The 26,257-nt window shown below is 35.9% G+C and overlaps 1 protein-coding gene across 5 annotated transcripts in view; it reads left to right on the forward strand.

The window, feature by feature from the left end:
- Positions 1-26,257, forward strand: part of otogl (otogelin-like) — a 110,592-nt gene that overhangs the window by 68,321 nt on the left and 16,014 nt on the right. For all 5 annotated transcript variants that reach the window (XM_087292753.1, XM_087292755.1, XM_087292754.1 and 2 more), the window contains 17 exons: positions 154-863; positions 5,232-5,409; positions 7,140-7,282; positions 7,575-7,598; positions 7,692-7,784; positions 10,886-11,069; positions 14,502-14,719; positions 16,601-16,742; positions 16,822-17,007; positions 18,259-18,471; positions 20,016-20,120; positions 20,203-20,310; positions 21,406-21,507; positions 21,634-21,738; positions 24,448-24,488; positions 24,606-24,669; positions 24,786-24,964. In XM_087292753.1, the coding sequence (XP_087148879.1) occupies positions 154-863; positions 5,232-5,409; positions 7,140-7,282; positions 7,575-7,598; positions 7,692-7,784; positions 10,886-11,069; positions 14,502-14,719; positions 16,601-16,742; positions 16,822-17,007; positions 18,259-18,471; positions 20,016-20,120; positions 20,203-20,310; positions 21,406-21,507; positions 21,634-21,738; positions 24,448-24,488; positions 24,606-24,669; positions 24,786-24,964 (2,795 nt within the window). The remainder of the gene's footprint in view (positions 1-153; positions 864-5,231; positions 5,410-7,139; positions 7,283-7,574; positions 7,599-7,691; positions 7,785-10,885; positions 11,070-14,501; positions 14,720-16,600; positions 16,743-16,821; positions 17,008-18,258; positions 18,472-20,015; positions 20,121-20,202; positions 20,311-21,405; positions 21,508-21,633; positions 21,739-24,447; positions 24,489-24,605; positions 24,670-24,785; positions 24,965-26,257) is intronic.

Below are 26,257 nucleotides of genomic sequence, written 5' to 3' on the forward strand. Positions count from 1 at the left end.
TAGTAAACATAATAATGATTAATTTAATTTAATTTATTTTTAGATTATTTATTGTTATTGTAATATTTAGTAAACATAATATTTGGTTAATATTTAGAATTTCTATAATATTAATTAAAACATTCATTATAAAATGTATTATTATTGTCACAGGTGTGATGCTTTCTCCAACACCAACTCCTTACATGTTTGTAACCCGATCAAACCGCACCACGGCGGCTCCAACCACAGCACCTACAACCACTACTTCAACCACAACGACTCCTTCCACCACAACAGCAACACCAAGCACAGCTCCAACCACAACTTCCAGCACTACAATCATAACTACACCTTCAGAAGCAGCTGTTTTAATAGTCAGCCCGACTACAACCACATTACCCCCAACCACAGTGTCGTCAACAACAGAAACCACTTCAACAGAAACGCCCACAACGTCCTCTCCACCAACCACAGAGCCTCCTCTAATCACCACTGCCCCGCCCACCACATCAGCCACACCCACTACAGCTAAACCCACCACACCTATTATTACAACTTTACCATCATCTACATCCACCACAGAAATGACAACCTCATCTGAAGCCACAACCAAACCTGAAACAACCTCTCCGACGACCACAGTCCAGCCAATTACAACCACCACTGTCATCACAACAGAGAGCACAACTTTAGAAAGTACGACCACAGTGATCACCACAGAGTCCACATCTGTCTCGCCCACGACCGAGGAGCCTTCAACTACAACAGCAGCGGTGCCGACAACTTCTGAGATCATTATTCCTTCTCCATCTCCTTCTCCTGAGACAGCAGGAATAACTACAGTTCTTCCTCCATTTCTGCTGCCCACAGGACCCTGCACGGTAAGAGATTTTAAAACCAGGCACATTGGAGATACATCATAGCACCTCGTAACATTGATTTTACACACAGAATGCATCCTTAACATAGGTAGCCCAGGGTACAAATTTCTCAAATATGTAGCCTTGGGCACATATTCCCTATAAGCCTGTGTTGGAGAATTTCCCCTTGGTTTCACAGATCAGGTTTAAAATTTTTACGTGTGATTTTTTTAAATACTCATTTGTGAGTTTTTTTTTTTTTATTATGACTGGTATTTAGAAAGCATTGTGTTCTGAAGTTCTCATGGAGATATGTCAAGTTTATCACGTGACCCATTATTCATAATTTTCTTCTGAAATAATTGTAAGTAACTGTTTATCTGGGAGAGGAATAGAGAAGATATTCTAGTAACATAGAGTGTGTGACTTGGTTGAATAAAGCATATCATCTAGTTATATTTAAAAATAATTACTATTACCGTCGCCATAGACATCCATGTGTATTTTAAAAATCTAAAAGCTGTCAGATTTGAATTGAACCAGTTGATAACGTGCACTCCAAACATTCTAATCACACCTGTGTGATTGTGCGCTTTAGGGGCCAGCCATGGCTGATCACACTGGTATGATCATATGCGTGAAAGGATTATAGTCACAGTATGTAATTTTTGCCACTAGAGGGCGCATATTCACAATAAACAAAGGCGTACTTTGATAATACAGTGACTGAGTGTGGAATCATGGGAGTTGTGGTCTTGGTTGTATCTTATAGGACTTATTATACTGGTAGTATGAAGCGGAAAAGAAAAATATTGACATGAAAGATATGCTGAAGATTATTGAATTTTAATGAATTGAATTTGAATTGAATTTTAATGAATTGAATATAAAGGTGGAAAGTATACAGTGCATCTGGAAAGTATTCATAGCGCTTCACCCCATAATGACAATGTGATTTTTTAAATTATTTTTTTAAATTGTTGCAAATTTATTAAAAATAAAAAACCTGAAAAATCACATGTACATCAGTAATCACAGCCTTTGCTCAATACTTTGTTAATGCACCTTTGGCAGCAATTACAGCCTAAAGTCTTTTTGAATATGATGCCACAAGCTTGGCACATCTGTCTTTGGGAACTTTTGCCCATTCCACTTTGCAGTACCTCAAGCTCTATCAGGCTGGATAGGAAGCAATGGTGTACAGCAACTTTCTGTCTTCTTCTTTTGTGTTAAAAGCGGGTGTCGGAAGCTTAAAGTTGTATAGCACCATCTAAAGTCAAGGAGTGATTTTGCATACTCTTCTGCTCGACCCCATTGAAAATCAACTGCGTTTAAATCTGGAAAAACATCTAAAAAAAAACGCTGACACTAACTGCAAGTGAAAAGCATCCCAGTGTGAAGATGCATCCCAGTTTTTTTTTTCAACTCACACTGTTGCTGTTTATTTTTACTTTTTAAAGTTAAAAATTCTGTGCACACCCCTTCTAGCCACCTTCACTAAACCTGTAAAGTAAAGCATCTAAATGTAATATCAATCCTCAAATCTATTTTGAGGCGGCACATTGGCTCAGCTGTTAGCATTGTCGCCTCACAGCAACAAGGTCGCTGGTTCGAGTCTCGGCTGGACCAGCTGGCATTACTCTGTGGAGTTTGCATGTTCTTCTCGTGTTGGCGTGGGTTTCCTCTGGGTGCTTCGGTTAAACCCACAGTCCAAACACATGTGCTATAGGTGAATTGGGTAAGCAAATTGTCTGTAGTGCATGAGTGTGTGTGTATGGTTGTTTCCCAGTACTGGGTTGCGGCTGGAAGGGCATCTGCTGTGTAAAACATATGCTGGAATAGTTGGTAGTTCATTCTGCTGTGACAACCCCTGATGACTTATCTGAAAAAAATGAATGAATAATGCTAAACTCACACTGATGCATGTGATGTGGCCACTTGTGAGCGAGTGATTCTGTTCTTATTGATCAATTGGTTAAAAAGCCTCAAATCAATGAGTTTGAATGTATACTAATCAGAACTCACTAAATGAAAAAGTTGTTGGATTTTATCAGGTCAAACTCAAAAGATAAAACAAAATAAACACTTTGCTTCTAAAAACCCGGAGACTTAAGTCTGTTTATTAGTCTGTGCTTTTTAAGGCAACGGGTTGTGCTTAAAGATAACGAATCAGACAATTGATAAAATCTCATTCCTGGTGTATCTACATGCTCTCCAAGAAAAATATGTTTTGCCTCAGCTATCGTTGATTCATTTTCTGTTGATATCAGTATTAAGTGAGAGTCGACATCTTCCACTTCCCTCCCTGACTTGAATATCAATCTGACACATTTATACACACAGCCATAAATATATACATCTTCTGGATTAATCAGTGCTCCACATACAGTGAACACGTCTACCAGTTGTTTTTTTAGTCATTCCTGTCCCATTGCCAGAATGTTGATCCTTGGAGGGAAGCATCCCGAGTTAGGAGATTTGTAGGTTAGAATTTGTTGTACTGCAATAGCCCACATATTAATCTGGTATATGGCAATATATGCAAATTACCTACATGACATACAAGTTCGTATTTGGATTTCTATATAAAATATTCCTGGTGTACACCTTACTAGTACCGGGTTGGACCCCCTTTTCCTTTTAGAACTTCCTTAATACTTTATGGCATGGATTTAAGAAGGTACTGGTGATGCTGGTGGAGGAAATTTTTACTGACTTGCTACCTCCAAAACACCCCAAAGTGGCTTAATAATACTTAGATCTGGTAATTTTGCAGGCCATGAGAGAACTTCACTTTTATGCTAATAAAACCACTGTCACCAGTCTTTCTGTGGCATCACCTTTAAGATACAGGGCTCTATTTTGATGGTCCATGCGCAGAGCGCAAAACTCAGGGCGCAAACGCTTTCAGGGCGTGTCAGAACGCATTTTTGCTAATTAAAGGACGGGAAAATCCGCTTTGCGCCATGGTCTAAAAAGGTTGAGTTTATTTTCTTAATGAGTTATAGGTGTGTTTTGAGAATAAACCAATTAGAGCCTTATCTCCCATTCCTTTTAAGAGCCAGCTGCGTAGCGCAATAAGCGCATTTTGACGTAAAGTAAGTTCACTTTCGCTTTTGCTCTCATGGATAGGGAAACCTTAACGCACAGACATCCATTAGCCTATAAATAATTAATTTTGTTTGTTAAGAACAAAGATTTGTTTCAAAACTATTTCTAAATTCAGTTCTAATTTCTAGCAAACGAATAAATGAACAATAATAACCAAGTGTGGTCAAAATACTGAGTTATTTCCAAATACACCTGCCATGCCCCATAGAGTCTAAAATTTGATAGGTGGACAAATCTAAGCTTGTTTTTAGTAAAACAAATATAAATATGGATATAATAAATAATACTGCTAATAATAATGACATTATACAAAAGCAAATTGAATGAACTGAAAAAGCCTCCTGAGATGAAGAAAGTAAGGCAGTGGTTTTTAAATCTACAAGTAGGCTAGAAATTAATAAGTTTTGTAATATTTTAGTCATTTATATTTCTATCCTTTATATATCCATACTATAAATATATATATATATATATATATATATATATATATATATATATATATATATATATATATATATATATATATATATATATATATATTTAAATATATATCCTTAAGATATTGTATATTTTTCATATGTAAAGATATTTGCGTATTGCTCTGCATCTTGTTTGTAGCGTGTAAGCCACTTTGCGCCAGACAATAGACCGACTTTGTTCTGGTCTAAAGATCAAGACTATTTACAGTTTCTCAAAATAGCAACGCGCCAAAACACGCCTGCTTTTTTAGACTAATGCATTTGCTATTTTAACAGCGTGGCGCAACACCTCAAAATGACCCTTGCGCCGAGCTAAAAGTACCAAAAGAGTATTGCGCCGCGCCTTGCGCCACATTGCGCCGGGTGTATGATAGGGCCCACAGTGTTTGAACCATTGGGGGACATGGTCCTCCAGAATGGTTAGGTAGTTCTTGGCAAAATTGGGGGAGTATTGGGCCTAGGGAATGCCATGATGTTGCAGCCCAAACCAATCACTGGTCCACCCCCATGCTTCACTCTAGGCATGCTCAGTCTGGGTGGTATGCTTCTTTGGGGCTTCAGCCCAAATTTTTTTGCTGCTGGCACATTTGATACCATTAACCATTTTTGCAATATATTAAAACACATGCTGCTTATTTGCATATTTTCCATGTATTTGATTTATATATAGGAACAGATCGCAGCCAATAACAAAACAGAGATGCATCATGATTGAAATTCTGATTCTGTGTGGCAAACAGGGTTTATATTGTCCTTTTCATCTGTTTTCTGAATATTTTTTTGTTTTATGTCCTTACAGCCTCCGTATTCGTTGCGTGTGGATGAGTGCAGCGAGTACATCTGCTTTAATGCACAGCTGATGCTTCATAATTCCTCCCAGCACTGCAGATACAACATCAGCCAGCCACAGTGCAACCTGCTGGGCACACCCATCCAGACCAACACAGACCCCTGCTGCCCGCTCTGGCAGTGCCCATGTAGGACATACACACCGCATACTCCACATGTCTTAATTCGATTTCGATTTAGGCTCAATCCCAATTCTATTTTTGTACTCCTAACCCTTCCCCTTCCCCTTGGCCCTTACAACCAAGGGTTAAGGGAAAGGGCTTCAAAATTTACCCCTTAGAATTGGGACAGCACTACAGTACCTGCACATCTCATCATATGTCCTCACAATTTCTTGCTTCACATAAGATCAGACGATCGCGACTGCTGGAGTGATTCCAGTTGTGTTATTTTTTGGCATTTATCTTTAGGAAATCACTGAAGCCATATATCAAGTTATCATAATGATCTAATGTGCAGAACGTAACTTTCATTAAACACAGTGGCCATATTCATCAATGTAAACACACAAAAACAGCATTAACCTTATAGCACTGTGTGTATAGACACTGTAAAAAGCTCATTGACAGCCACTAGACTTTTCTGACAGGGTATTCCAGTGTCATCGAGTGTCAAAGTTGTAGGACTGCTGTAAATTGCGAGTAGGTCGCGAAATTTAGCGGTTCTTATTTTAGCGTTTTTTTTAGAGCATGACGGTAAAACGTGAACGCGGTTATGGATATATTAAAAATGTGTTTGTTTGTTGTAAAAATTCGTAATAATGACAAAAAACAATAATTTGTGGATCTCCTTACTTCCGGGTGCAGCTGTTGCTGGGGTATTCTGGGAATTTTTTCTTACCCCTTGGTTTAAGTGTGGTCCTGAAAAGTCTTCGTTTGAAGGGTTGTATAAGGAGTAGAGTTGGGATTGGCCCTTAGTTTGATTGTGATCTCAATCGGATTAATCAAAAATCGCTGTTTACATTGTTGACTCTTAATCAGAGTATTGTCTTAATTGTATTAAAATTTAATTATTGGTGTCCATGTAAACATACTCGGTGTGCAATGCATTAATTGCAGTGCTTATTATGATAAATATCTTGATGTTTGAATAAAATTGCAACTCTTCACTGTTAGTTCCTTTTTATTTTGCTCAGGTCCAATAATATTAAGAAATACCACTTTTTGAATTTTACAAATGAATTTAGAAGTATTTAAATTTTTTTGATTTGTTAACTTGAATAGTTACCTAGTGCAATAACAAATGCAACCTTATTCAAGAGTTCCCACTTAGATATGCTTAGCATTTATAGCAGGTTTGGCATGCTGTCCCGGGAGAGAACCCTGAGCTTGGAGATAATTAAGCCCAGGGCTCCCGCCTAGTCAATAAGCATATCAGAGGATCCGAGATCAAGTCTCGATAGTTTCCCCCTTTAGAAAAGGGAAGGAAAGGAGGAGATGGGGTGGAAGAGGGGATTCTTCCAAAATGAAGATAGGGCAAAAAGGAGAAAATTATCCATTTAAAGTAAGCTAGGATCACTAGGATTGGATTATTACTGATTACGGATGAGTGGCCAACAGTGCTCAATCATATCACATGCTCCTCTAGAAATTAGTTTATGAAACCTAACTTGTAAAGCGTTACCATTGTTATACAGTGATTTTTAAATATAGCTTGAATTTATTTTTATTTTAGAACGTCAACATATTTATTTCAGCCAAAGGAAAATTTAAATTTGTACGTTTTTAAACATGTTTTTCCACATGATATTTAGGTTTAATTTGACTTAAATTGCTTGTCAATAACATCATAGCTTGTGTTGAAGTGTCCATCTCCTTGCCATGACCTTTAAAGTCTGTGTGTGTGTGTGTGCTGGCAGGCCGCTGCTCTATAATCTCTGACCTACGTGTGATAACGTTTGATGGGAATAATGTGGCTCTGTATGATATCGGCTCTTATATTCTGGTCCACCTGCCAAGAGAGAAGATAGTCGGCCACATTGAGAAATGCCCAACCAGTGAGGTAAACCCATGCTAACACATCACACTCAAAAAAAAAAAAAAAGACTTTTGTTTCTAGTTCAAACCACTTATTTAAAATGAGAACAACACAATTTGTTTTTTGAGGAATAACTTAATTGTTTTATGTTCAATCCACTTAAATTTGTAAAAAAAACAATTATGTTAACTTGATTGATTTGTGTTGAGAAAACATGAATGAGTTATGTGGAGTCCTTCATGTTTTACAGTGCATGGAGAAAATATACAGCATTTTCTATAGATGAATTATATTAAACGCTTTACTTTGCTTTCAGAGCGTGAACTACATCAGAAGACCTGTAAGTGTGTCATTAGAATATTTCTGTTGAAATAATTATTATAATCATCCTAATCAGAGTCACGAGCTCATTTCCTCTGCTGTTTCCTGATAGACTCCCTCTGGAGGAACATCTGGCCTGTGCTTTAAGAAGCTGAACATCACAACTCATTCATACAGAATCATGATCAACCGCTTGGACCGAAAGGTAACAATGTGCATAGTGGTGTAATGGTATGCAAATTTCTTATTTCATAAAATTTGTGATTATAGTGACCAGAATGATCAGGGTTATCAATATTAACATGGTTTTGCTTAAACTACCTGAAAATGTTCAAAGATATTACACACACTTATTAAAAATGAACAACAAAAAATAAACAACATTTGCAGCTTTAGGCAGTTTTTGGGACAAACAAAGTAAAAAAAAAGATCCCTGCATTTTGGATTTCTTTACTTACTCTTTCATATAGACTCTCAGAAAGAATGGTTCAATGTTGCACCAATGAAGGTACAAATCCTTGTCGCTGGGGCAGTCTCTTTTTATGGAACAGAATTGTACCATTTCTGTTTGTACGTTTAAGGACATGATTTGTGCCATGGGAAACCAAAATGTTCCTTTGGTTTTAAAAGTTTATCCCTAAAACTGTGCTTGTACTTTATTCACATCAAATTCAGTTTGTGTATAGCATTTTCAATTTAATTTTCCTACTTAAAAAGCTTTAAAATGTGGATACAATTTACATATTAAAACAGTGTTTGAAATGAGAAATGCAAACAATGTAATTTAATTACATTTTCATTCTGCACCAAACATTGCTCATATGTCTTGGAAAATACAAATTCAAATACAGATATACATTGCCATTTAACATATTGCATTGCCATTTTGCATATTACATTTTGAATTGAATTATGGTACTCATATGCTTCCATACATGTGTTGAGTACGTTTAGCACTACTTAGTTGAGTAAGTTATCTGAAAGGCACATGATCGCTCACGTGATTTTCCGCCGCAGAGTGATTGGTGTAACGTCTTGTATACAAAGCATCACAGCATTAAAACATTTAGTTATGCAGAAATTATTAAAATATAGTTGAAATATTGATACTTTAAAAATATATCGATACCAAATTAGAAGCTTCTAAGTATCGATATATCGATACTCAAGCATCGATGTGCACATCCCTACCTTGAAGGTACCATTACAGTAACAAGAAACTTTGTACCTTAACAATGTCAAATGTGTTTTTTCAAGAACTATTTAAAGGCAGTTTGCTACTGTATATCCAAAATGGGTGAATTTATTTTCAGTAAATATAAAACATCAAGACATTTTAAACAATGTTTGACAGAAATTTAAAACATGGAGCAATCGCTCGCTTTTTTAAATGTCTAATGATCTTGTTTAATCCCGCCCCTTTCACAGCGCTGTACGACAGAATTTCACACACACAAACTCTAGTGTGACCGCAGCGTTATGCAAAAGTATTGTAACGAGATATGCACAATGTTTGATTAGTTTTACAATACTAAAATATCTGCGTGAACACTTTGCATGACTTTTGCGTGCGTAGTGAAAAAAGCAAACGCCAAAAGATGCGGATATCAATAATGAAACTATTTTTCAGAAAATGCTTATCAATTGATTATTTGCCTTAAATAATGCCTTAAATGTTTAGGTTAGAATACCTACTGTATAGTTTTGTTTTACTAGTTGTTTTGTGTTGTAGAACTTAATAATTATTGTTTATTAGTTTCTGTGAAACATGCTTTTAAATGATTCATGTTTTAATATGGAAATTATTCATAAAATCACTTCACCTCTGCAGTAATATTTATTTTCATAGATATTGTAATAAAGGAGTTTGCCTACACTTATGTATCTTTTTTTATGAGAACAATTGTTCACCTTCATTTAAATTGTACCATAAAAGGTACAGAACGAGGTCTCTTCTGTACGACACAAGGTACAACCTTTACTAAAGTACAAAACTGTTCCTTAAGGAACATTATTTGTACCACCGTGCACCTTTTTTAAGAGAGTGTAATGTTAACAGTCAAAACATGCCTTTCGATTCCAGCCTGAAAAACAAACTAAATGTGCACCATCTGGATTTTCATTCTGTTCTGATACACATTCAGTAAGGGAATATTTTTACAAATATTGCACAGCATTATTCAACAGTTATGATCTAAGAGATCTATAGTGGAAAAAAGTCTCTTACATAGCACTGAACAGAGAGGGCTATAATGATGCTATTCTGACAAACCTTTTAGTACAGACCTGTTGTGATTCTGAAATTTGTAATGTTTCACATGATTTGTTGAACACATTGTTTGTTTAAATATGTTTAAAAAGGTTAAAAAGTGGAATTAGTACAGGGAAACTGTAGAACCTGAAGGAAATGTTCCAAAAATAGTTAAATGTTTGAGGCGTTGCCAACAGAATAGAAGGTTGTTATCTAAGAATGTATGACTTAAATGGTGCTACAGTTAAATATTGCTATTTTTACAAGGTTTCAATGTGGACGTTTTTTGTTCTCAAGGTCCTGAGAGGGACTATTTTTTGTAATTATAGGAAGAGATTTATGAAAGGAACGGATGCTAAAATATTACACTTTCAACAAAAATACGCACAGTGAGATTTCATTGAAAGTGTTGTTTCATTATTATTATTTACATTGGGGGTTTGGAGTAATTAACATTGAACATGCTCTTGCAAAAAGCTTTTTATGCTGTTTCACAAAAATCTGAAGCATCAAGTGTTTTCAGTGTTGAATATATGTTAAACATTATTACTGTTTTGATTTTATTTTTCACAAAGTAAATGCATTTGTGAGTGTATATAAGGCTTTTTTTCATAAATATAATCATATTATAAACTTTGGACTTCACTATTGTGCTATGTAGTAATATTTTATATTAATACAGTAAGATAGTTTGCTTTTAAATTTTAAGTCAGGGTTTTAGTAATTTTGTTATGTGTGTTTTGCCATTTTTATTCATTCAAAATGCATTATAATAGTCAATATTAGTCTTTTTTTACTAAGGGTATAGTACATTTATAAAAGGAACTGAGGTAAAATATTCAGATTCACTAAAGTCAAAGCAAACAGTAACAAAAACGTTTAATAAAGACATAAAACCATCCACACACAAGCACAATAGATAAACAAGTCTCATTTACTTAAAGTTAAAAGCTGCTAAATCTAGCCAAAATCATATTTAATGCACCATCTTAATCTCACAGAAGCCTAAATCTACTGTGTAAGGTTGTTTCATAAAGGTTTGGTGTGTGTCGCAGGTGTCCGTGAATCAGATCACAGCTCGGCTTCCTCTCAGCAGGCAGAACCTCCATATTGACGACACCGGGACCATGTACATCATAGACACACCCGGTGGCATCAACATAAAGTGGTACCACAGCACTGGCATCATGGTGTTGCAGTACACGGCTCCCGACAACACCTCCACCAGGGGGCTCTGCGGTCAGTGTGTGTGTGCGCATCTAGCAGTGTTTACACTTTGTAGACAACCATGAAGTCTAATATGATCCTGCTTACTTAATACATTAATTAGTGGAGTTTTATTTATTTTACTTTTTTCTAAATTACACTGTAAAAAGCTATTACTTGACTTATAATAATTAAGGCAACAGGGTCTTTACTTACTTTATGAACATAAACTGTGCCAACCAATACGGGAACCTATTATACAAAAATAACTTATATAAGTTTTTCAAACCCAGTTGTGTGACAACAGTCTGTGAAAAAAAAACTAATGATTAAACATTATTTTATTTTTTATAATCACACTTGATAAAAACAGTCTGCAGAAACACTTTGATTGACACTTTTCAGAGGATGAAAGCCCCGCCCATTAGTGATCATCTCGCCCTCATTAGCATATGATGGTAGCCTTGTTTTTGAATCTGCCACTATGCTGAAGTATAGGCATTTGTAGCTCCGCCCACTTTTGAATTTAAAGCAACAGTCACCAAAATAGCCCAATTACACTGAAAAAAATGATTCAAAGATGATTCCTTGGATTTACTAAAAAAAAATTTACGTTAAGTGGTTGTAAACAATTTATTTGGGCTGAATTTAAACAAACAAATTAAGTTGAACTTTATTAAATTTAATTTGTTTGTTTAAATTCAACAGTAATGAATTGTTTGCAACAGTTCTGCATGCAAAACTTTTTTCAGTATAGGATCAAAGTCTAAAAGGGGCAGTTTCAATGAGTTATAAAACATTTTTTGTGGAGTATTTTGAGCTGAAACCTCACATACACACTCTAGGGATTTATTTTACATCTTGTAAAAAGGGACAAAATAGGTCCCCTTTTAAAGCGACAAGTTGACTTTACTTAAAGTCATATAGTAAACATAGTATGGGGCACATTGTAACAGCTTAAAAGTCTACTCTGCAAAAAAGTTTCTAGTCTGAATAATTAACTATTCTTAAATCAAGAAGCATTTTCTAGACTTGATGTATTGACTTAAGAAATATTATGCCAAAATTAAGTGAGTTTTCCCTTAAAACAAGCAAAAGAATCCGCCAATGGGGTCAGCAAAATCGAAAACGAGATTATTTTACTTTCCCCATGGGCAGATTATTTTGCTTGCTTGCTTTTAACACATTATTTCATAAAATAAGACTTTTCTCTTTTTACTTGTCTAGAAAATGCTTCTTGATTTAAGAATTTGTAGATATTTGAGTTCAGAACAATGAAGAAACACATTCAGACATTCACAAAAAATGTCATTGTCAATGTCACAGCATAGCATGGTTCTAATAATAATAGCGGGGCTCATTGTAATGCACTGTCATAATATTTCCCATCTGCACGATTGGAATTTAAATATGGTTAGTGTCCTTTGAATACATTAAAGAACTGTTCAAACTGTTAAATTACAAGCTGGAGGTTGAAATAACAGCAGATTTGTCTTTTTTAAATATACAATAGATTTGAGATGAATTGTGTATCTTGAGTAGAAGTTTAATTTTCCAGTGTTTGAATAAATGCAACACTGAATCACAAAACTCTGTTACAATAGCCACAAAATACATTGCATGTGTTAAAAGTATAGATTTTTCTTTTCTGCCTAAAATCATTAGAAAATGACTTTGTATTATGTTGTATTAAGACATTTAGTAAATATACTATAAATATATCAAAACTAAATTGTTTGATTAGTTATATGCAGTGTTAGTAACTTATGTGTCTAACTTTAAAGGTGTTTTTTTTTTCAATATTTAGATTTTGTTGTTTTTTTTATTTATTTTTTAATTTTAGCACAATTTTTATATTGCGTATTTAAACTCACTGGCCACTTTATTAGGTACACCTGTCCAACTGCTCGTAAAGCAAATTTCTAATCAGCCAATCACATGGCAGCAACTCAATGCATTTGGGCATGTAGACATGGTCAAGATGATCTGCCACAGCTCAAACCGAGCATCAGAATGAGGAAGAAAGGTGATTTAAGTGACTTTGAACGTGACATGGTTGTTGGTGCCAGACTGGCTGATCTGAATATTTCAGAAACTGCTGATCTACTGTGATGTTCTCGGAAAAGAGAAAATATCCAGTGAGCAGCAGTTCTGTGGGCACAAATGTCTTGTTGATGCCGGAGGTCAGAGAATGGCCAGACTGGTTCAAGCTGATAAAAAGGCAACAGTAACTCAAATAAACACTTGATAAAACCGAGGTCTGCATAAGAGCATCTCTGAATGCACAACACATCCAACCTTGAGGCAGATGGGCTACAGCAGTAGAAGACCACACCGGATGCCACTCCTGTCAGCAAAGAACAGGAAACTGAGGCTACAATTTACACAGCCTCACTAAAATTGGACAATAGAAGATTGGAAAAACGTTGCCTGGTCTGATGAGTCTCGATTTCGGCTGTGACATTTGGATGGTAGGATCAGAATTTGGCATCAACACCATAAAAGCATGGATCCATCCTACCTTGTGTCAATAGTTTCTGGCTGGTGGTGGTGTTGGTATAATGGTATGCGGTATATATTTTTTGGGCCCATTAATACCAATTGAGCATTGTGTCAACGCCACAGCCTAGCTGAGTATTGTTGCTGACCATGTCCATCCCTTTATGACCACAGTGTACCCATCTCTGGCTACGTACAGCAGGATAACACGCCATGTCATAAAGCACAAATCATCTCAGACTGGTTTCTTGAACATGACAATGAGTTCACTGTACTCAAATGGCCTCCACAGTCACCATATCTCAATTAAATAGAGCACCCTTGGGATAGAACAGGAGATTCTCATCATGGATGTGCAGCCAAAAAATCTTCAGCAACTGCATGATGCTATCATGTCAATATGGACCAAAATCTCTGAGGAATATTTCCAGCACCTTGTTAAATCTATGCCATGAAAGATTAAGGCTGTTCTGAAGGTAAAAGGGAGTCCAATCCGGTACTAGTCAGGTGTACCTAATAAAGTGGCTGGTGAGTGTATGATTACTAAATAAATACCATAAGTGTGGAAATATTTAAATCATTTGTTTGTACTAATTTGTGCCCTGCTCACTTCTGTCTGTTACTTTTAATGTGCACAAATATTTAGTACAAGTGAATCCAATAGAAGGAAAAGGCTTAATGCTTTTGTGCTGATGTACAGTAGACAGGTTTGTATTACTGGTATGAAAATAATTGAAACCAATAATATAATATGGTACTTTACCCAATACATCCAAATACAGATCCACACATGAGTATTTATTTGCCATGAGAATAATTTAAACCAGAAATATCTAATGCTACTCTTCACAAAGCATCCAAATCCAGTTTCACTTTGATAGGTGTCAGATTTTGGAAACTTTCTTTTTTTAATTAGCCAAAGCTTTTACTTGTGGCCACGTAAATGTGTTACCCTCCTTTCCTCAGGATGTTGTGATGGTAATCCAGCCGATGACCTGCGGCTGCCCAATGGTACAGTGGTCCGGGATGTTGAGGACATCCCAGTGTTTCTGCACGGGTGGATGGTGGACACGGCAGAGGATACAGATTACTTCCGCAGAGTGGGAGACAACTGCACCACCGGAAACTGCTCCAAATGTTTCACCATGCTCAACCAGAGGCCTTTCTCCAGATGCCACCACAAGGTACTGCACACAAGCCTGAATACTGAAGATACTGAGATGTGCGTATTTACTGTACATCATTTACTTGATAAAGGCTATCTGCAATTATTTGATTGACATTAGCTAATTTAGCTTGTTCACATTAAAATAAGTTAGCATAGCATTTTAAATAAACACAATTCAGCCCAATTTTTATATTTTAACTAGGATGCAGTGATATGGAATTTTTGACCGATATTAATAATATTTGGAGGCAGAAAGCAAATATATAGCCAATAAATAAATAAATTAATGAATATATATATATATATATATATATATATATATATATATATATATATATATATATATATATATATATATAATTTTTTTTTTCAAATTTATCTGCATGATTGCAAAAACAAAAGGCAAACACATACAGTATAGTGAATGATTGCTTTTATTTTAAAATCTTAAGTTCTAATCTTTGAACTTTATTAATCAACATTTTGTTATCAAAGGCCAATTTGTTTATATTAATATAATTAACCTAAAAAAATGCATAAATAAAGAAACCAAGTCAGTGAATAAACAAAATAGAAGCAGGCAGAAAGCATGTGAAGTGGTTCAGCCAGCAGAAATAAGACATAATTTATTGGGTTAAAGATATCGCCCTAATTTTGTTTTCCGACCGATGATGATAACATGAAAAAAATAGCATTTATCGGCCGATATCAATATGGCCACCAATATATCATGCATTACTAATTTTTTATATTATAAAGGAGTTGTTTTACCTTTTGGCATTGTAGTATTGTCGCCTCACAGCCAGAAGGTCACTGGTTCGAGTCTCGGCTGGGCCAGTCGGCATTGCTGTGTGAAGAGTTTGGTCCGGTTTCCCCCACAGTCCGAAGACATGCGCTATAAGTCAACTGGATGAACTAAATTGTCTGTAGTGTGTGTGTGTGTGTTTGTGTGCGTGTGTGTGAATGTGAGAGTGTATGGGTGTTTCACAATACTGGGTAGTGGCTGGAAGGGCATCCGCTGCGTAAAATATACACCGAAATAATTAGATGTTTCGACCCCTGGTAAATATAGGGCTAAGCAGAAGCAAAATGAATGATTTTTTTTTGCCTTATTTGAACTTATTTTTTTCTAGTTTTGTTATTGTTAACATGAAAACTCGACAGTTCTTCCTTGCATTTTTTAACGTTTTAAAGGAGAGATTAATATAGAGATGACAACAGTATCGTTTTCAAAAACTTTTACTTAGACATTTACAAAAGTTTTGAGGCCCCTCAAAATGGCTTTGTCATTTAACCGAAAGTCAAAAATTTATAAAAAGCATATAAAAAGCAATAAAACGTATAAAAATAAATGATTAATGCACATGACAAAATTACTCAAAATGTAAACTACTACTACTAAAAAAAAAAAAAAAATACATATATATATATATATATATATATATATATATATATATTTTTTTTTTTTTTAAAGGACGTTTTACACACACACAAAAAAAATGGTTCTGCCTGTGTTTCATAAATGAGGCCCACAGAGATTACGGTAACGAATTGCTTTTTTTGACATTATGCTGAACCTTGTTTAAGCATTGTTCTTGCATTTCACACAATAAGAATGCATGCCCTGATGCAGACATTTGAAAAAAAAAATTTTTTATAAATAAAAACAATTAATCAAATTAAAATTAAAACATTCTTTAGATTCAAAATCTTAATAAATACATTAACAATGTAAAATATCACCAATTATTACAGTTTACAAATTTGCTTATAATATTGGGCCACTTGGAGAAATGTCACCCAACAGACAAAGTTGTGCACCCATATATAAAATCTCTCACCATTTGATATCCCGGCAATCTTATATTGAATTTCCAAATGTCATTTCCGTTGGCAGGTTTCTCCAGAAAACTTCTGCGATAAGATATGGGCGGGTGACCTGCATTATAAAGAGCACGAGTGTGACTTCCTGGCTGCTTATGTTGCCATTTGCTACACTCATCAGATCTGCTTCAGCTGGAGGAAAAGCAACTTCTGCCGTGAGTGATTTTACAGACTCCTTGACATTTTTAAACGCTAGTATGTTTCTTCACTTTTTCCTCATATTTGTTCATGCAGCACTCAAATGTCCTCCTGGTAAAGAATACAAACCCTGTGTGAACACATGCAAGACGCGAACATGCCAGAACCGCGATTACTATGAAGAAAGCACCTGCTCTTCTATCAGAGAGGAGTGTGTTTGTAAAAGCGGCACCATCCTTCACCGAGCAGATTCTGCTTTCTGTGTCACCGAGGACCAGTGCGGTGAGATTACAGCATATTTAATAATACAATACATTGTGATAATGAACATGCATGGTACTGTCATCATATAGGCACTTCAAAAACCTGCGAATAACTGTTGATTATTTAATGTTTTAGACTGCCTTATATTTAATTGCTTGCAGAGTTAATAGTCTTTTTATATTTTACTCAAAAACATTTTGCATGGTAATTTCCGCATGCAAAACCACATGCGCCACACGCCAAACCATAAGTATTATTTATTGAAAATTTAAATTTATACGCAGTGCAAAACATATGCACCTTCTTATCTGCACTCACTTCTGCAGATTTATGTGCCCTCCAGAAACATGCGTTCTGGGAATGAACGTCGCCTCGTGGTTCCATCCCAAAGAGGGAAAAAATCACTTTCGCGAACGCTCACGCTCAATCTGCCCAGTTGGTGGAATGAACTCCCTAACTGCATCAGAACAGCAGAGTCACTCGCTATTTTCAAGAAACGACTAAAAACTCAACTATTTAGTCTCCACTTCACTTCCTAATCTGCAATTGCCTCTTTGAATATCACACTAACTGTACAAAAAAAAAAAAAAAAAAAAAAACTACTAATACTTCCCTTCTTAGACTTTACAGACCTGAAACTTGCCTTTAGTACTTGCTCTTAGTTGTGTAAATTGCTTCCTTGTCCTCATTTGTAAGTCGCTTTGGATAAAAGCGTCTGCTAAATGACTAAATGTAAAAATGTAAATGTAAACATATGCTGGAATAGTTGGCAGTTCATTCCACTGTGACTAAGTAAGGGACTAAGCTGAAGTAAAATGAATGAATATTTCGTACATTTTTATTACAGTTTTCTACATTTTTTCAACACATTTATCTATATAGAAACCTTCTTTATGTATTATTTATTTAAAAGTTTACACTTATATTTACTTTTTGCATGCCTATTTGGTTAAATAAGTATTGCATATTTTTAATTTTACGGTATAATTTTTTTAACATACTTTAATTTTACAATAAACTTTACTTGCACTCAGTGTGGACAACAAAGTATGTCATTGTTCAGAGAACCTGTTTCCTATTCTGACAATAAACACTTTGAATCTTGAGTCTCAAATGCACCATGTTTTGAAGCAGTAACATCTAAACATCTGAATTTTGTAAACCATAGTCATGATACTTCAATTCCGGCAACCACAGCTGCAGTTTTTTATTTACTGTTAAATTAGCAGATTTTTTGTTGCGTTGTATGATGATGTCCTGTTATTTCAGTGTGTACGGATAACGACGGAGCACCACGGGCTCCAGGTGAGGTGTGGAACGGCTCTCTGCGCGGCTGCTGTCTCTTCCGGTGTCTGGAAAATGGTAGTGTGGTTCCTGTAGAGCCCGAGTGCAGTTATGAACCGGCTCCGCTGTGTGAGAGAGAGGGAGAATACGCCGTGGACGTCCTGGAGGAAGGAGTCTGCTGTCCCAAGAAGATCTGTGGTACAAACATACAAACACACAAATCCATCAGAAACAGGTCATCACCCAGGAACATTCGATGTACTATTTTTAATATACTATGAACTGGAAAGTACTAATCTCTAATGCTAATTCCACTTAAGCTGCGTCCCAGTTCAGAGCGTGTGTCCTTCGAAGGTCAATTGCGTAAACCTGGGACAACAAATTAAAGAGTTCATGTGGAGCTTTCATTTTTTTTTAATGTATTTTAATACTCTGAGAACTGGTCAGAATAAGCATGTTGTTTATTTAATAAATTGCCTAATTGCTGTCTTCTTCTAACTGCTACTATTGCTGCAGTTCTTATAATAGCCACAAGGGGAGATATGCAGTTGAAGTCAGAATTATTGGCCACCATGAATTTTTAGCCCCCCTTGTTTATTTATTTATTGACAGCACAGAATAATTGATTAGATATTTTTCAAGACACTTCTATACAGCTTAAAGTGACATTTAAAGGCTTAATTAGGTTAACTAGGCAGGTTAGGGTAATAAGGCAAGTTATTGTATAACGATGGTTTGTTCTGTAGACCAGTGGTTCCCAACCTTTTTTTTTGCCTGAGTCACCCTTTTTTTCCCCTGAAAATATTGTAAGGCCACCTCCACATTTAATGATATTTTCGCTCGTATAAGTTTGCAGTAAGTATGTCAAAATAAGATGGTTTGTTTGTTACTATATGTAGATATGCCCAAATAATGGCCTAATTTAAAATATATAAACAAAACATCAGTAGGCCATTTGTATTAGGTACACTTTGCGGGATTGAGGATGAGTCGTCTGCAAATGTCTTATTAATTTGGACAGTCTCATGCATTCGTTAGCAAGAACTTTGGTGCAAGTAATACACTGTGGCTGGGTCAGGGACTCTTTGCTTCAAGAAAATGAAATAAAACCATACTTCAGGTAACTATCTTGATGTTTCCAGTTTTGCTAGCGCTGTGACCCAAAATGTTTGGAGCTTCCTCATCTGGGTCTAGTATGCTTGGGTCATTACTATTAGCTGCTAAAGGCAAATCAGAGACTTTGTCTTTTTTTGTGGAGTATAAATTACAAAATTGGCCATTTTTTTGGCCAGCCAGGTGATTAAATGAACTGAGGAAACATAATCGTTCTCCTAACTTTACATTGCTAAATAAACATAAAAAATATAATGTGACCCCCAATCCCACACCCCCCCCCCACCAGAGCTTGCTGAGGCCCCTTTGTGGTGCTGTAGACTATCAAAATAATATATATAGCTTAAAGGGGCTAATAATTTTTACATTAAAATGGTGCTTTAAAAAATTAAAAACTGCTTTTATTCTAGCCAAAATAAATCAATTAAGACTTGCTCCAGAAGAAAAAATATTATCAGACATACTGTGAAAATTTACTTGCTCTGTTAAACATCATTTGGAAAATATTTGAAAAAGACAAAATATATAATAATTTTTACTATGTATTGTTTATGTTAAAGGCATGCAAATAAAAGCTTTTATTTTTTTCATACAATTTTTTTACTGCATGTGTGTGTATTTGTGTTCAGAATGTAACCTGACCATCTGTCAGAGTGAAGTTCCCAGCTGTGAGAATGGAGACAAGCTGGTGATCGGCTATAGCGCTCTGTCCTGCTGTCCTGAATACAGATGTGGTAAGAGCTGGTGTAATCCTTATTCTGCTGCTGTTTGCATGGTCAGTGCATGAGGCTCGCTTTTCTGATTGGTTTCTGCCAGAATGTGATCCACTGGCCTGTCAGAGCGTCCCGCCGCCGATCTGTCGAGAGGATCAGTTCCTGGTGGAGGTCAGAGGAGCACACGCCTGCTGCTACAGCTACATGTGTGGTAATTACCAAGTGGAAATACAGTACTTCAACACTACAATCTCAATGCTGATGATGCAGAAACGGACACTGAAAGAAATGATATCACAAGAAGTCTACAAATATTTTTTTATGTTACTTTTAACTTTTTATAATCAGTTATTCAGGTTTCAACACATTTCTTAACACTTTTTGTTGCGATGTAACAACAGTGTGACAGTATACTATATTACAATCATATTTACATTTACAAACAAGAACAAAACGTTTCAACACATTTTTTAAGTTATGCAAAGTTTAGTGAAGTAAGTTGAAGTGACTAGACAAATGATTTGATTGAACGATAGATAGATAGATAGATAGATAGATAGATAGATAGATAGATAGATAGATAGATAGATAGATAGATAGATAGATAGATAGATAGATAGATAGATAGATAGATAGATAGATAGATAGATAGATGGAACGATAAATGGAACGGTGGATGGATGGATGGATGGATGGATGGATGGATGGATGGATGGATGGATGGATGGATGGATGGATGGATGGATAAATGGAACAATGGATGGATGGATGGATGGATAGATAAATGGAACAATGGATGGATGGATAAATGGAACAATGGATGGATGGATGGATGGATAGATAAATGGAACAATGGATGGATGGATGGATGGATGGATAAATGGAACAATGGATGGATGGATGGATGGATGGATGGATAGATAAATGGAACAATGGATGGATGGATGGATGGATGGATGGATAGATAAATGGAACAATGGATGGATGGATGGATGGATGGATGGATGGATGGATGGATGGATGGATGGATGGATGGATGGATGGATGGATGGATGGATGGATGGATGGATGGATGGATAGATGGATGGATGGATAGATAGATAGATAGATAGATAGATAGATAGATAGATAGATAGATAGATAGATAGATAGATAGATAGATAGATAGATAGATAGATAGATAGATAGATAGATATTGTCATAGTTGTCATGGAACATATCTTAAACAATTATATTTATTAAACCTATTTATCCAAGTCCAAAATATAGATTATGTGTGTGGTGTTTTTACAATCCTGTGTTTCAGTGTGTGAGTCCTGCATTGAGCCCATACCAGTGTGTCAGACTGGAGAGATACTGGCTGTGGATATGAACACCACCAATCACTGCTGTCCACAGTATCATTGCGGTAGTTATAAGCACTCACTGGACAGGACTACACATCACATCATTTACTGTTAGATGATGAAAGGAGAATCAGTGTGTGTGTGTGTGTGTGTGTGTGTGTGTGTGTGTGTGTGTGTTACTGTTTCAGTGTGTGATATGAGTCTGTGTCCTGAGCCCAGTGTGAGTTGTGCTCCTGGAGCTGTGCTGATAAAGAGACCCGTGCCAGACAGCTGCTGTCCAGAAACACACTGCGGTACTGACACCTTTTAGGATCTCTTTCTTTCTTTCTTTCTTTCTTTCTTTCTTTCTTTCTTTCTTTCTTTCTTTCTTTCTTTCTTTCTTTCTTTCTTTCTTTCTTTCTTTCTTTCTTTCTTTCTTTCTTTCTTTCTTTCTTTTTCTTTCTTTCTTTATTTCTTTCTTTCTTTCTTTATTTCTTTCTTTCTTTTTCTTCTTTCTTTCTTTCTTTCTTTCTTTCTTTTTTTTTCTTTTTCTTTCTTTCTTTCTTTCTTTCTTTCTTTCTTTCTTTCTTTCTTTCTTTCTTTCTTTCTTTCTTTTTCTTTCTTTCTTTCTTTCTTTCTTTCTTTCTTTTTCTTTCTTTCTTTATTTCTTTCTTTCTTTCTTTCTTTCTTTCTTTTTTTCTTTCCTTATTTCCTTCATTTCTTTCATTCCTTCCTGCCTTATTTTCTTCTTACCTTCCTTCATTTTTTCCTTCCTTCCTTCCTTCTTTCCTTCCTTCCTTTCTTTCTCTTTCTTTTTTTTTCTTTCTCTCTTTCTTTTTCTTTCTTTCTTTCTTTCTTTCCTTCCCTCCTTTCCTTCCTTCCTTATTTCCTTCCTTTCCTTTCCTTCCTTTCTTTCTTCCTTCCTTTCTTTCATGTTTGTTTCATGTTTTGTCAACATGAAAATGTTACTAAACTATAAAAAAGCATAACTACACAGATAAAAAAACAATACACTAAAAATATTATGTTATTGGACATGACTAATAATCCAAACTGCTTAAATGAATGAGCTTCTCTGTGATACACTACAATAAAACCATTTGGCACATGTAGTATAATAATAACTGATTTTACATATATATACTCCTAATTAAGATAATATTTTTTAAGTATGCATCAAATTGATGCAATGTTACAAAATATTTATATTTCATATAGAAAGTCAAAGACTACAGTAAAATATATTTTTATTCCCAAAAATTAAGCAAATTTACTGTCAATGAAATATTTCTTGCGCAGCAAATGAGATGCATTTTTCAACATCTGGCGATTCATCTTTACCACAGTTTTGTTTTGAATGTATTAAATTACAAAATGTTTAATTGTAATAATATTTGACAATAATACAGTATTTGGTAAAACTTTATTTTGATGGTCCATTTGAGTATTAGTAGACTGTCTGCTTAATATCTGTTAATACTGTTGCTAAACAGACATTTAACTGACTATAAGAAACTTTGCAAGTACATGTCAACTTAAACTAACCCTAACCCTAACCTAACAGTCTACTTATAATCTAATGAGAATTAGTTGCAATGTAACTTAAACACAACAAACGAACCAGCAAAATAAAGTGTTTTTTGTAAAGTGCCCCCTGAATGAGTTTTTTAAACCGGTTTAGTTCATTTTACATTTTACTGTTTGGCCTATGTTTATATACTGTAGTAAATTAAGCTTATATTTTCTACAAAAAACATAAAATAAATATAATATACATAAATAAATGTACATGTCATTTTTAAAGAAGTATTTGTTTTAGTTAATCAAATACAATGGGTGTGGAAAGCATTGAGACCCCTCTACACTTCACTTTGTTATTGTAACGGGGAGCCTGAAACGGAGGGATCCATTTGCAGTATATTTATTAAACACAGTTCAAACACAAAACGCACTCACGTGCAAACTCACATCAGTAGTTTTCAGTAAGGGTCTAAGGGCTGGCGGCTGGCTGTCAAGGAGTGATATAGTAGGCATGGATCAGTGGCAGGCGCCAGCAGCGTGGTTCAGAGTAGAGATTTCAGGCGTGGTGGATCAGAGTCAGAATACAAGCAAGGTTTGGGGCAGGCAGAAGGCAACACAAGGTCGGTAACAGTCCAGGCAATACACAGGGGATTAGGCCAGGAGATAACGCTCAGTAATGTCAGACAGGGCAGAACAAGACTTCGCAAAGGACTGAGTGTGTGTGCTGTTTATATGTGTAAGCGTGGGTCGTTAGCGGGATGAGCTGCAGGTGTGTGTGCTTATCAGTTTAAGTCAGGGGTGTCAAACTCAATTCCTGGAGGGCCGAAACCCTGCACAGTTTAGTTCCAATCCTGCTCCAACACACTTACCTATAGGTTTCAAACAAGCCTGAAGGACTCAATTAGTTTGATCAGGTGTGTTTAATTAGGGTTGGAACTAAACTGTGCAGAGCTGCGGCCCTTTTGAAATCGAGTTTGACACCTGTGGTTTAAGTGGATGACGTACTGCTTAGAAGTCCGGTGATGGTGGCCTCTGCTGGCCAGCGAGGGGAATGACTGGGACCGAGTCGGTGACAGTTATATTGCAGCCATTTGCTAAAATCATTTAAGTTCAATTATTTCCTCATTAACGTGCACACAGCATTAATGTGCACCATTGAAAGAAAAACACTGTCATTTATTAAAAAAAGGCTAACTAAAAATATCACCTGGTCCTAAGTATTCTAACAATTCTGTGTTTTTCTGTCAATATATGCTGCTGTGTGTACATTAACTAGTAAAACTTAAATTATTTTAGCAAATGTCTACAATATAACAAAGAGTGAAGTTTAAGGGGGTCAAAATACTTTCCATACCCGCTGTATGTAGGATGTAAGTGATCACCTGGCCTGAAAAACATTGGAAAATTTGACTTGCGTGATGCTTTGTGTTGCTTTTACTTTATTGTGTTTTATTTTCACGCATACACAGTTACATTTATACATTTGTTTGGATTCTTTATAGAATGTCAGTGTCACAATCTTACGCTTCCGGCCTGCACCATGGTGAGTGTTTTAAACTGTATTCTGTATTCATTAACACCGTGTGTATAATAGATTTTGTTGTTGCCCTAGCAAACTGTCCTGTAACCAAAATATTATACGGTGACCTTTTTGCTAAAGGGTGAAGTGAGAGTGGAGGAACCAGACCCCGGCGGCCCCTGTGGATGCCCACTGTATCACTGCAGTAAGACTCGTAACGCACACTCACAGACTCAAAATACCACCCTGTTCAAAGAAACTGAAAACACAAGTGTGTGTTTGGGCGTGTGTGTGTGTGTGTGTGTTTGTGTGTGTGTGTAGTGAAGGCAGAAGTGTGTCTGTTTCAGGGTGTGACGATATTGAACCCTGGCCAGTCTATGGTGCAGTATTTTGAGGGGGAACTGTGTTACACCGTTCAGTGCCTCACACATAAAGACCCCAGCACTGGTTTCTACGCCATGGAGGTCACCACTGCCAACTGCTCTGAGAAATGTGAAACTGTGAGTCGTGTCACTGATACTACTTCAATAAGCAGCTCTGGAAACATTAAAAGGAACATTAATAATAATTATCAAGGAACCATGATCTGTCCATGCTGTACACTGAGATTACACTGTTACCAAGCTAGGTACTATTTTTCGGCAGTGTAGTAATATAAATGCCCCTTCTGCAGCCATGGTACAGCAGCAAACTTCCTTGATTGTTACGCAGGAATGAGAGTATAGTTCCTGGCCTTATTGGATTAGGCATGGGGTCGCCAACCTGACATCTATGTTAATCCTGGAACAGCATTCCAATCAGCCAATCAGAATTAAGGGATATGTTTACAGCTTATGTTAAGTTTAGGCTTGTGGTTTGGTTTATGCACTTTTACATGATTGTTATGCTACTATTATTACCCTCTGATTTTGGGAATCATTTACAGTTATGATTGGGTTTAGGGGTAGGGAATAGGTATAGATTACATTTTCCAACAAAAAAGATGTTCCAGGATCAACATAGATGTTAATCCAGGATTGCATTGTACTTGTCAATATAAATATTTTAAATATTTGTTATTTATTTAATATATAGGCATAGTATATTTTATACTAATAAAATCACTTACTATATGGCTAAACCTAATCCTAAGCCTCTCAATAAACCTGTGGTTCATTTAGAATGTCAAAAAGCCCCATTAAATATGATTTGGAATTGTAAACACAAGTGGCATGTCCTCTTAAACCCCCTTAATAGAGACACATGGACACTAGATTTGCTTACTAGGTCATACCCATGTCTTCATACAATTTTATGTCCTCATAAACTACATAAACAAGTAAACATTCACCGATACAAGTACCTTTATAGGGACTTCCTATAAATTGTACATTCTATCCCCCAACACTACTTCTAAACCCAACCCTCACAGGAAACAGTCTGCATTTTTATATTTTCTCAAAATACTTAATTCTGTGTGATTATTGAGCTGTTTTCTTCATGAGGACCAAAACATGTCAAAATGTACTGGTTTATATGTGGAGACATTTGGTCTCCACAATGGAAGCAATACAAGTTGCAAACACCATCAAAACCACAACATTGTTTTTAAGGAAAAGTTTGAGTCTGCATGAACCAAAAGTTAGGTCTTATTTTTTTGTATTGTGTAGCAGTTCTTATAAAGTAAATCACTGCACTTTCAGGTCTGTAGTATGTTTGCTGTTTTTTCAAATGTTTGCTGAATCGTGGACTGACTAGTAGTTTCTGATGTGGCTGCTCCTTTGCTGCTAGATATACTGTTTTCATAAATAAAT

The sequence above is a fragment of the Danio rerio genome, chromosome 18 (genome assembly GCF_052040795.2).
Source record: "Danio rerio strain M-AB ecotype USA chromosome 18, GRCz13ab, whole genome shotgun sequence".
NCBI classification, from domain to species: domain Eukaryota; kingdom Metazoa; phylum Chordata; class Actinopteri; order Cypriniformes; family Danionidae; genus Danio; species Danio rerio.